The sequence below is a fragment of the Aotus nancymaae genome, unplaced genomic scaffold (assembly GCF_030222135.1).
Source record: "Aotus nancymaae isolate 86718 unplaced genomic scaffold, 86718_ANA_hifiasm-v0.15.2.pri h1tg000067l, whole genome shotgun sequence".
Lineage (NCBI taxonomy): Eukaryota > Metazoa > Chordata > Mammalia > Primates > Aotidae > Aotus > Aotus nancymaae.
The window spans coordinates 19,892,995-19,905,182 of record NW_026988482.1 but is presented as its reverse complement, the minus strand read 5'-3'; the positions used below and the strand labels follow the sequence as shown (position 1 = coordinate 19,905,182).

At 44.7% G+C, this 12,188-nt stretch overlaps 2 protein-coding genes across 6 annotated transcripts in view; one reads left to right on the top strand and one right to left on the bottom strand.

The window, feature by feature from the left end:
* EXOSC7 (exosome component 7) overlaps window positions 1-590 on the bottom strand; it is a 36,549-nt gene extending 35,959 nt beyond the window's left edge. For 3 of the 4 annotated variants that reach the window (XR_001110312.2, XR_001110314.3, XR_001110315.2), the window contains exon 1: window positions 500-587. Coding sequence is in view for 1 of the 4 variants with exons in the window: in XM_012470764.2 (XP_012326187.1) it covers window positions 500-556 (57 nt within the window). In the remaining 3 variants the exon portion in view is untranslated. Of the gene's footprint in view, window positions 1-499 lie in introns of all 4 variants that reach the window. The other variant, XM_012470764.2, reaches the window with a different exon arrangement.
* Window positions 591-794: 204 nt separating this feature from the next.
* The window catches only part of ZDHHC3 (zinc finger DHHC-type palmitoyltransferase 3), a 62,054-nt gene continuing 50,660 nt past the window's right edge, over window positions 795-12,188 (top strand). The window contains exon 1 of one of the 2 annotated variants that reach the window (XM_012470760.2): window positions 795-883. The gene's annotated coding sequence lies outside the window, so the exon portion shown is untranslated. The remainder of the gene's footprint in view (window positions 884-12,188) is intronic. The other variant, XM_012470761.2, reaches the window with a different exon arrangement.

The following is a 12,188-nucleotide window of genomic DNA, read 5'->3' as shown; positions in this document are numbered from 1 at the left end:
GCTGAACCCACTTTGAAAATACAAACTGCCATACAAAAACCCTTCTCCCTTTATTTGTACGGCAATTTGTATTTTGCAGTGCTTTCACCTCGCATGCGCCTCCCAACCACGAGGTGAGGAAAGGCAGGCCAGAAGCCCACCTCCAAACTCCCATTTCCTAGAAAAGAAAACTGACGCTCGGACCAGTTAAGTGCGCGAAAGCCGAAAGGATGGCCATGGGCGATGCTCTCTCACTAAGAAAATACCTCCAGGACTGACCAACGCTTCCTGCCCGGGTTCGGAATCTTACAGACCCGCAAAACTGCAAATGCGCTAAGTCTTAAAAACGTCCGCGTTGCCAGCTCTGAAAGGCAAACGCCGGCCGCAAAGCCCTTTAATCACAGGTAAACGGAGAGTCGCTGCAGATCGGCTGCCTCTTGCTTGGCGAACCCAGGACAGGCCGCGACCCGCAGGGCCAGGCTGAACCCCGCGGCCGACCCAACGCCGCTGCTGTCGCTACCTGTACGCCGTGCATGATGTACACCTTCTCTGCCTCACTCAGCGCCACGGACGCCATGCTGCCGAGCTGCCCCGCGAGTCAAACGTCATCTGCGCGCGTCATCTCCGCTGGACCGCTCCCCCACGCCCCACCCGCCGCGTCCACGCGTCATCAACCTGCGCGGCGGCCGCTCCTGCAGCCGCGGCCGCCGCCACTGCCGGGAGCTCGATGGGATTCTCCTGCGCGCCGCCCGGTGTCTGGCCGAGTCCAGGGAACCGCGGCGCCTCGTTCCGAGGAGCCATCGCCGCAGCCGGAGGCCGGGTCCCGGGTTGGGGACTGCAGGGGAAGGCAGCGGCGGGAGCCCCACCGGGGGCCTGGGACTGGGGAACTGCCTCCGGCTTCACGGTCAGTTGGGAGGGGAAACTGGGGTTGTGGTGAAGAAGCTGGGGTGAGGAGAGCCACACGGGCCGGGGGACTTGCAGTGGGAGAGGTCTGCGGCGTAGTTGCTCAGAGCTGGAGTTGACCTAGGAGCTCGTGTTTGTCTCGTGTGTGTGTGTGTGTGTGTGTGTGTGTGTGAGTGACAGAGAGACCCCGACTAAGGAGGGGCGGACGTCGTGATTGGCCCGGGGGTGGCTGTTTCCCCGCTCTTCTCCCCTCCACTTCTCTAGTCCCTAGGAAGGCTGAAGAGGAGAGGCGATGCAGCCCTCTGTAGGTAGTTCTCGGTAGGAAGGGTCCGGGCTGGAAGTGGGGGACACTAGACCTAAGGCGTCCCCACCCCTCCACCCAGGAATATCTCTCGCTGACTCGCTCACTGTGACCGAACGCTGACCCAGTACCTTGCTGGGACCTCTTGCTTCGGGTGCTTATCAGAGCATAGTCCCACAGACGAGGGGGAGGAGGCGCTTGGTAACCGGCGCTAGCTGGGTGCGCAGTGCCCGGACGTCCCTGACGCTTCCTAGCGGGAACTGGAAACCTCGGCTTGATGGAAGTGATCGCTGGGAGCTGGGAGCAGTTGCCCGAAAAAAAGCCAACCCCATGCGATGGCCGAGTGGGAGTATAGGCATTGGATGCCCGGAGAGGATATCTGCAAGGTGAAGCTGGGGTCACCAAAGGAACTCATTTAGGCGCGGTGGAAAAAGTATGGTGCAAGTTTTAAAGGAGCCGTGTGGATAAATGGGAGAAAGTTAACCCGAATCAACTGAAACGAGGGCAAGTTGAAGCGAGTCTCATGACTTTCCTGATGTTCCATTTATGAGGACCCTCCCTGTTCTCAAAAGTGAAAGTAACCCTAATTAGCTTGATCAGCCAAAAAAAAAAAAACTTTGGTATTTCTCAGATAATGGCTTCAAATACAGTTTCAGATAACTATTGGGAGCCTACTGTAGATAGGCTTTGTGCTACCTTTGGAACACAAGGCAGGTAAAACACACTATGCCCAGAGAAGTTCCCTGGACAGAGGTTCAGGCTCCGGGGCCAACATAACCATAGATCATGGTGGTTAAAGCTATGATGGTGGCATCAGTGGGCACAGTGGGATTGGGAGGTCGTCTGAGGTTACAGAGAGGAAGTGCTTGTTCACATTCTTAATGATTAAATTACTGAACTCCAAAATTGATGATCAGTTCTTAGTAGACTGGACATTAGATGTTTCTTATGTCTCTACATAGTTCTCTACAGGGGCACCTAAAATGAAGACATCTTGCAGGATTGGACTTTGCCTTTCTGGGAAACTGGGACAGGTGAAGCCGGAAGGGCTTCCACCCTAATGAGGGCACAGGTGCCCCACCTGTTGTGGCACACAGATGTGTTTGTGTGTGGTTGGACAGCTCGGTTCTGTGTGAGGAGCTCTGTGTGATAAGATAACATGAGATTGCTGATGTTAGAAATGGTATTTTCTAGATGTGCTAGAGATTTGCTCAGAAAGGAGAGACCCTGGAAGCGGGATTTTAGAAGCTAGGATATGTGAGAGGACTGAGGATTTAAAAGGTGACAGCAAATGGACAGATCAGCAAAGAGGAAGAAAAGCTTGAGTTCAGAAACCATGGGGTCATCTTTATGTCAAGATCTTCCAGTGTCTTTTGAAATATACAACATATATTTGAACTGTCCCCCTGACAATTGATAGAAATTCCATACTGGAGAAGGGTTGGCAGTATTTGCTAAATAATGTTACAAATGATATTAGGCTAAGTAGGTATGAGAGATGTAAACAGTAGAATGTTCCTTTTTAAATTGTCTACTAAAACAATGACAATCTTGGCAGGGCATGGTGGCTCATGCCTGTAATCCCAGCACTTTGGGTGGCCGAGGCGGGTGGATCATGAAGTCAGGAGATCAAGACCATGCTGGCTAACACGCTGAAACCCGTCTCTACTAAAAATACAAAAAATTAGCAGGGCATGGTGGCATCATGCACCTATAATCCCAGCTACTCAGGAGGCTGAGGCAGGAGAATTGCTTGAACCCCGGAGGCGGAGGTTGAGGTGAGCCAAGATTGCGCCATTGCTCTCCAACCTGGGCAAAAAGCGCGAAACTCCTTCTCAAAAAAAAAAAAAAAGTGACAATCTTTACTAAGCATTCTGCTTAAATGCTGCCAGAACATTTTTATCATTTTTGCTGTAATAGAGCATTGGACAGCTTTAAAATCCATAAATTTCGAGTTTTTTTTTAGTTTATTGAATTAAAGAACATATGGTAACCAAAAAAAATTAAGAAGTCAAAGATGGCACAGTATTCTATTAAACCAGCTTGTTTTTCTATCACTATTGGATTCATTTATTGAATGAATAAATGAATTGGGGCATACTAATCTGTAAGTTTGTGTATTCTAAAACTCTATACTCTAAATTTCACACTACTTTACATAATGCTTATTGTATACCAAGCATTGTTCTAAGCACTTTATAAAGATTAAGCAATTCAGTCCTTGCAACAGCCCTATGAAGCAAGTATTTTTATCCCTATTTTACAGATTGTGAAATGAGGCACAGAGAGGTTAAATGCCTTAATCAGGGTCACAGGTTATATCATTGGTAAATGGCAGAACCAGGACTTGAGACCAGGTAGTCTAGCTCTCCTGCCCACACTCCTAACCATCACCTTACACAGTCTTCCCCTAGGTTTTATTTCATTCACCAGAGTATTTGGTGAAGGAAGTCCTGATTTTGTTATGCATTGGTTACTACCCTATGAACTATATAGTTCACCTTAATTCCAAAAGCAAGGAGTCTGTTCAAGCATAAACTCATATCCCTTGAATCAGTTTTCTAGAGGAACATGGAATGTGGTGCTGATGGGAAGTTCCTGTGTCTGTTGTAGCCCAACCTTTTAAACAAGGCAAAAGGTTATGTATGAGCAGAGTAGAACATTAACTCCAAGTAGCTAAGGAGAGAGCCCTCAATGGCAAAGAAGGCTGATAGATCTGATACTAGGGTTGAGTAGCATGCATGGAGACCCAGATTCCAGCCATATGCCATACTCAGAAGAAATATCTAATAACTCTTCAGACAGTTAGTGTTTGCATGCCTGTGAGTCCCTAGTGTTCTTATGGGCATAAAGAGGTAAGAAACCTAAAACACGGCACCTGCCTAAAAGTAGTGTAGAATTTATTATAGTAGGGGATCCCAGAACCTTGAGCTAGTGCATGAACAAGACAATAAAATAAAGTGCTCAATTGAGACGTGGCAATTAGAGAGAGGCCAGCCTATAATAAGGTGCTAATTGTGCAGGACAGGTATCAAACACAAAAGGTAAAGAGCTGCTGCTAGCCACAAGCTGGGAACAATAACATTACAGAGACAGATGTAAATCTGTCCCACCCAGCCTTGGTTAATTAAAGCAATAAAAGCCAGTTACAGAAGAGCTTCAGGGCAATGCTGAGTCTGTGGTGCTGACATTGCAGAGAGCTTTTTCTGGAGACAGAGTGTCACTCTGTTGCCCAGGCTGGAGTGCAGTGGCACAATCTCTGTTCACTGCAACCTCCACCTCCCAGGTTCAAGCAATTCTTGTGCCTCAGCCTCCCGAGTAGCTGGGATGACAGGTGTGTGCCACCACTCTGACTGATTTTTGTATTTTTGGTATCAAGCTGGTCTGGAACTCCTGGCCTCAAGAGATCCACCTGCCTCAGCTTCCCAAAGTGCTGGGATTACAGGCATGAGCCACTGTGCTCAGCTACAGAGAGCTCGTAAAAGCCCAGTAGGAAACCTTCTTTCTATTCCCAGTCTTAAGCAGACATGGCCACATATTAGGCCTTTTCCTTTGCATTTTCACCATTACCCCAGCACCCTCAAAGTGTACAATGTATGCTACTGCTTTCCCTATAGATCTGTTTCCTTTAAACACTTTGCATTTCTCCTACCTGCACCTTGTCTTAAAGAATACTAGATATTGGGAGGCTGAGGTGGGAGGATCCCTTGAGCCCCAGAGTTTGAGTCCAGCCTGGGCAACGTAGACAACGTAGACCCCATCTCTAAAAATAGTAAAATAATAATAATAAAATAATGATAGAAATGAAGAATATCTGTAAAAAATACTGTCATAATCTGGCCAGCAGGTCTCCATCTGTCTTCTAGATATAACTTGGGATTACAGTGATAGGAAAATTGCTAGTAATACATGGGTAGAGCTTACTCTTAATTAGAGGAAGGGTTATACAGTCTTCTTGTGTGTTTCATTTTGAAAAGGTGACAGGGTGTTTCCTATGTCTCATCAGGGCATATTTGAGAAAAGGGGGTCACACATCCTGATTACCAAATATGGAAATATTTAAACACACACACACCCTAATAGTTATGGAAAGTAACAAAGTCTCAGGTAGAAATGGAGGAGTGATGTCTCAATATTGACCTGCTAGGGGGAAAAAATGAACCTGATGCCATGCTGCCTCTAGTTCCTTCCTGTTTTGCATTTTAAAAAATCATTTACTTTCCTCCTTGGAGGCAGATTTCCAGAGACAAATGGTCAGGTCATTCATGGCTGTCAACTGTGAAGGTGAGAAGACTCCAGGTGCATGTCCCACTTAATTAAATCATACATCCTAATACATTTGAAATGCATGGGAAATGTCATCATTTCATAGTCTCCAAACCATAGCCTTCCTAGTATGTATTGGCTTGGTGATTGAACTCTTTGGCTTGAACTCTTGGCGAGACATGAACACATATTTCCTATTTCCCATTCCGGGTGAGTGGAGATGGAATGCCTTTGGGTGAATCACTTTCTTACCTTAGCAGGATGAGCCTAGTGGAACAAGTACAGTTCTGACCACAGTCCTGTTGCAGTAAAGTATTCAGTATGTGAAGTGTATGTTTCTAAACCAAGAAATAGTAGCAGAGAATCTAGAAAGACAGGTTGGTTAGGAAGATACCAATCGATGGTGGAAAGACTACCAGGCATCTTAGTCCAAAGATTTGGGCTTTGCTATTAACTTGCTTTATGACTGTGAACAAGTCAGTTAACCTAAGTTTCATTTTGCCCTCAAGTGAGGATCTTGCCAGGTTATAAAACTCAGAATGGATCCTGGATATGCAAATATTTGAATATTGGAAATGGCCATGTGTAACTTGAGGTTTTTAAGATTCCTTTCATTTACCACTTTGTTATACTTGATATATTTTGCTAGTGCTTTTTCCACTCTGAAAAAAATGAATGAACAAAAGGAAGTGGTAATTTTATACTGTACTTGATTGAAAAAACTAAACATGCTCAGGAAATTACTAAGAGAGATGTACTAAGGGAAACAAAGACTGGGCTTTGTGGACAAAGTGGACATCTTTTTGAATATTATCAAATGGGGAAAAGACGTTAAGGGCAGCTTTTGGTAAAAACAAAAAGGAAAACCCAAGATATTAACAAAGAAACTGTTGAATTTGTTCCTGAAAACAGAGGACTCATAGAATCTCAGCCCTGCAAGTGGCCCTACCAATCGGCGTGATCGTCCCCTTGTTTTATCAAATGAGGAAACTGAGGCCCAGAATGCTAACTGTCTTGCCTGAGATTGTGAGGTTAGTGAGTGGCAGGATTGGGAGTAAACTCTGGCCTCTTGATTCCAAGCCCAGTCTTTGTTTCCCTTAGTACTAGCCTCCCTTCTACTTTCAAAGCCCGCTAGTAAATGCCAGAGAGCCCTCACCAAGTAGGCAGGGACTGTCTTCTCTCTCGGAGCCCAATATAGCCCCCTTTCTGTGGTCCCAGATTCCTCCCAGGGCTCTGCTCTTGCATTGCCACTTACAGTACCTGGAATAAGTGATACCAACAGATTCCTAAAAGTCAAATGGCTCTTCTTTTTGAGCCGTAGTACCTAGTACAGTTGCAATAACTGGTTATCTCTCTTCCCTAGCTAGTCTTTTAGAATTCTCTGAGCATTTTCGCTTTTAGTCCCTAAAAACACCCAAGCTCTGGCCTGAGTAATATCACAGTGGCTGTGTGGCTACACACGACACAACGTGGGCTCAGGTGCCATTCTCAACACCCTCAGGTGGGAACCTTTGCTGATTGGTCTTTGCCTAGCATGGGGTGGAGGGGGGAGCTTTTTCTCAGAAAAAGCAGCATTCTGTACTTGGCCCCACAGGAAGTATTTCCCAGCAGAAGCAGATTTTAGGGTTTCAATCCTAGGGTGACTCTTCTGGCTGAGACTTCACAGTCTTCCTGCCTCCTAGGTTAGGGCAGGATCAGTATTCTAAATGTTGGCTGATATTCAGCCAGGGCCCTAGCTTAGAGCCCAAAATGCTTGTGTTCAGGCCTGTGGCCTGTGAGCACCACTGCATGCAGCCCACCTAGTAATGCCACCTCTGCATAACTATGTGTGGGCAAGATAGCGAAACTGTAAGTAACCCAAGGTCACTGATGGAAACATCAGTACTCCTCCCCCTTTTATTTTCTAGCTATTAAACAAAATTTAATTGTAGAAGTAGTGAAAATCAGGCTGTGGGATGAGAGCAGACTTTGGGAGTATATGCTGTCTCCCACCTCTTCCTGGACATATGAATGTAGGCATGCTTCAGTTTTCTCATCTCTAAAAGGGGGATGGAAAAGGGACCATTTATACCTGCAAAATAGAGTAGACATGAGAATGAAACAGGAAGAGGCATGTGTAGCAAGCAGCCCAGTGCCTGGATGGAGGCAGGGGTGGGTAGTGGACATCTTCAGTGAGGGTCAGGAAAGAATCAGGGCCCCACCCTACATTCAGCATATTCCACACTGTGGCAACACTCAGAAAAACTGGAGCCTACCCTGACAGAGGCCAGAAGGCAGTTCATTGTCAAATGAGATCATGCATTGGATTACAAAGGGGTTCACAAACTGTGAGAGTATCACCCTCATCGACAAGTGTTCTTTGGGTAGCTGGATCAGTCATTTATTGTTGCCTTTATGAAGGTGTTCCTGCTGGCTTACAGACTTCCTGCAAGGAGGAGTTAATGCAGGGAGATGGCAGAGTAGCAGTTAAACAGGTGGTAGTAGTTACCATCCATTAGACCTAGAAAGCAAGTTAGCCACCTCTCTGTGAAGACCCACTGACAACCTGAGCTTCACCTCTTCGCTCATCTGTAAAACAGGCTGGACCAGAGTTTGGAAGAAGCCAGGTAGTTCTCACAGTCTCTTTCCAAACAGCGATGTTTCTGAGGGCCCAAGTCTGTGAGGTAACCCAGTGGGTATCATGTTCCATTAATGAGACAGGTGTCAGAAGGGGCTCATAGGAGAGGGAATGCTCAATTTTTGTTTGTTTATTTGACAGAGTCACGCTCTGTCACCCAGGCTGGATTTCAGTGGTGCAGTCTCATCTCACTGCAGCCTAAACCTTCTGGGCTCAGGCAATCCTCCCATCTCAGCTTCCCAAGTAGCTGGGACTATAAGCACACACCACCATGCTTGGCTAATTTTTTAAGATTTTTGTGGAGATGAGGGCTCGCTATGTTGCCCATGAGCTCAAGCTGTGCTTCTGTGTGGGTCTCCCAAAGTGTCCTTACAGGCATGAGCCACTGTGCCCAGACTTGTTTTTAAAGAATAGGTATTATGGGCACCCAGAAGCTAGTGGAAGGAAAGTCTGCTTAGAGTCCCTTTCTTGAGTTTGTTTGTTTGTTTTTTTTTAGCAGTCAGAGGTTAGAGATCCTAGTCCATCCCCTCACTTTAGAGAGGAAGACGCTAAAGCTAAGTTGAAGAAACTTCTCCTCAGGTCCCTCAAATCTGTGTAAGGGAGCAGGAAGTAGAACTCATATTTCCTGCTTCTGCATTTCTCTCATTCCCACTTTGGGTTAAAAAAAAATCCATATGCTGTGCAAAAAAATGCAGTCTCTGACGGCAAGCAGAGTTGTTTTGAATCCTGGCTCCACCACCGCCTCGCTCCATTTGACCTTGGGAATATTCCCCACCCACTCTGAGCCTTACTTTTTCCATCTCTGCAATGGTGAATAAAAGCTGCTGTGCTGGGTTGCTGTAAGAATTAAAACGAGCTGCTTTGCGTAGTCCTGAAGCATAATCGGCATTTAATTAATGTTGATGCCCATCTCCGTTGCTCTAGCCAGTACTGCATGTTTTGCCTAAAACATAAGTTTTCAACAGAATGTCAAAAGGACTTAAATTTTCACATTTGTAAAAAGGAAAATTGGACTAAAATCTACTATATGGTCTTTAATATTTCTCCCAGTTCTAAAATACTGATTTTTTTTTTTACCAGTTACTCTTACAAGTAGTCTTCTTTTAAAGTAGTCTCAATATTTCTCTTCATTGCAATATATAAATGACATCCATGAAAAGGGAAAGTAGGCCGGGTGTGATGGCTCACGCCTGTAATCCCAGCACTTTGGGAGGCCGAGGCAGGTGGATCACCTGAGGTCAGAAATTCAAGACCAGCCTGACCAATATGGTGAAATCCATCTCTACTAAAAATACAAGAAAATCAGCCAGCCATCGAGGCGTGTGCCTGTAGTCCCAGCTACTTGGGAGACTGACAGGAGAATTGCTTGAACCTGGAAGCAGGGGTTGCAGTGAGCCAAGATCATGCCCTGTGAGATAGAGAGAAGAGAGAGAGAGAAGGGAGAGAAGGAAAGAAAGAAAGAAAGAAAAGGGAAAGTAGAATATGTTACCCAAATAAGTTGTGTCTTCTATAGATCTCCAACATTTGTGACATTCATTATATCACACTAAACATGGGTGTATCGTTATTTTTCCCACTTAAAAATAGTTTAATAGAAACAAGCTCTCACTGTGTTGGCCAGGCTGGTCTCTAACTACTGGGCTCCAGTGATCCTCTTGCCTCAGCCTCCCAAAGGGTTGGGTTTGCAGATGTGAGCCACTGCACCTGGTTTGGGTGCATACTTTCATACTATTTTTTTTAGTAGATCAGTAAAACCAGGAGTTGGTAAAGTAGCCAATTGCAATAAAATCATTATAGCAAGTAGAGGAACTATTAGCCTCCATGAGCTATCCAAATCCCAGACTATTTTCTGAAGTGAAGGACATTAGTAGGGGTCTGAGTGTGTGCATGAATGAGTTTTATAAGGAGGTGGTCAGTTATGAGGCAAGAAGGAAATTTCAGTTTACTGACCACTTCCTGGTTTCCTCAGTGAACTGGAATATGTGTAAGGTTTGGTTTGGTGGTACAATATTTTACTTTTTTTTTTTCCCATTTGTTTTTTGTTGAAGGCTGAGTATGACAGAAACAAAAGGCAGGCAGAGGGAGACAGCCCCTGCTGTAGAGAGAGAAACAGTATAGACCTGTTGGTAAAGATCTTATGAAACAGGCCAGCTCTCTCTGCCTGCCTGGACACTTTCCTTGGCTAGCAGGGTGTGCTGCAGAAGATAAGGAACCTTTCTTCTGTTAGGCTTCAGACCACACCCTTACCTTTTGAAAAAGTTTAGTGACTCATCCTATATTTTAATGAAATATTTCAAACATACTGATTCATGGTTCATTCTTTGTTTTTCTGAGACTCATCTAAAAAGTGGGCATAAAATTTACAATCCTTTTGGATTCTTACACAAATTAAGGTAATTGTATTGCAGATGAAGTAATTTTCTACTTGACCAGTTTTGTTTCTAAAGCTTCTAAGGCAAAGACCATTTATTGATGTTTGAGGTTGCAGGGCTGGCTTGTGAATACTTGAGAAACCATGTTTTTAAGGCTGTACAATTTAAACCGTAGAAAGTTAATGTTATACTAATTAGGGTGAATTTCAGCTAAGAGTTATAGAAACATCAGAAAAGATGCTACCTTCTTTCAGTGGACATTTTAAGTGATTGTTTAAGGGTAGACTGGACTATTTAACTGTGGTAAGAATTAGTTTAGGTGGGAATTCAGTGTTTAGGACAAGTTCAAGACGATACCAGACCAGCCCTCAACAGCAGTCTATCATAATACTAGATTTATTAAAATGTCACATATTCACTTGAAACAAATTTGGGCTTAAGCCAAAAGCATCCTGTTTTAGAGTTTCTACTATTTTGCTGATGTTCATGATATCTGCTAAGAAGTTGATGAAATTGAGTTTCAGTTTTATAGTTCCTTCTTGTAGGGACCCAGAAAGTTTAATCCTTCAATTTTTGTTTTAAGTATTTAGATAATCCTTATCTTTAAGCCAAGGGGAGATGATTACACATGATTTTGAGTTTGTTAAACCAGTTTGTGTACAGTTATTTCATATGCTCTAATGGTTAATTGCCCTTTGTTGATGCTTCTTTAATCTATGTGGTCTCAAGATAAACTTATATGCTGTTCACAAGCGCATGAATGTTCATGTGGATGTGAGAATGTGGGTGGATGCGGTGTTTTAGAAAAGTAATCCTCACAAAGTATTTTGAGTTGCTTCTAAAGATTTGGTTTTAGATCTGGCTGAACTACTCCATGACTTTGGTGTAGGATCTTGTTTTATGAAAGCAGGTGAATAGGACTTGTTGGCAATCTGAGAGGATGGGGGTCCTTGGGACACTCTCTGGACTGAGAAGAGTGACATTTTGGGACTCTAATACATTCAGTAGAGAACTTTTATGTTTTGTGTAACAGTCATGCTTTTGACCCCATCCATAAAGCATGGACTGTGGGTCAGGGTTGGTTTGTCGTTGTTGTTGTTTTCCAAATGATAGATTTATAGGGATTTGCTCTTCATTCAACAAATGATGTAGCTAGATTCTGCCCATCACTAGCAGTCAACACTTGGCCAAGCTAGTTCATCCTGGCCAACCAGATGAAGTGGGATGGGGCCTGAGAGCTTGGCATTAGCACTGTGGTGTTCAAACCCTTTGAGCTGCTTGCCAGGGAGAGGAAGCATGGGGATTGAGCCGTAAGTGGTGTACCTCAAGGCTGACCCAGCAACCCAGTCCACTGAATACATTTGTGTCTGTCAGTGTGTAGGTTAGTGGAAGAGCACACTTGAGATCAAGTATAGTGAAGCACGTGTGTCATATATGGATCTGGAGGCAACTCTCAGAACCAGAAACAGTTTTTGTTGTTGCTTTTAGACTAGCACTAATTTCAGGCATTTCTTCGTTTTGGTTTTAGAACTCTAGGAAGGAATACTAGCTGATTTCCTTTGACTTCCCACACACTGTCCCCAACAGAGCTCAGATCATCATTTTGTTACCACATCTTACCAAGAGGATCACTGGCACTAGGGAGCTCCAGAACACCTCTGGGCCTGTGGATCCATTTCTGCGGTGACTTCCTTACCCACCCCCCAGGCTTAGTTCCTTTGCCTTTCTGGGTTCAGTGAACTCTTCTATC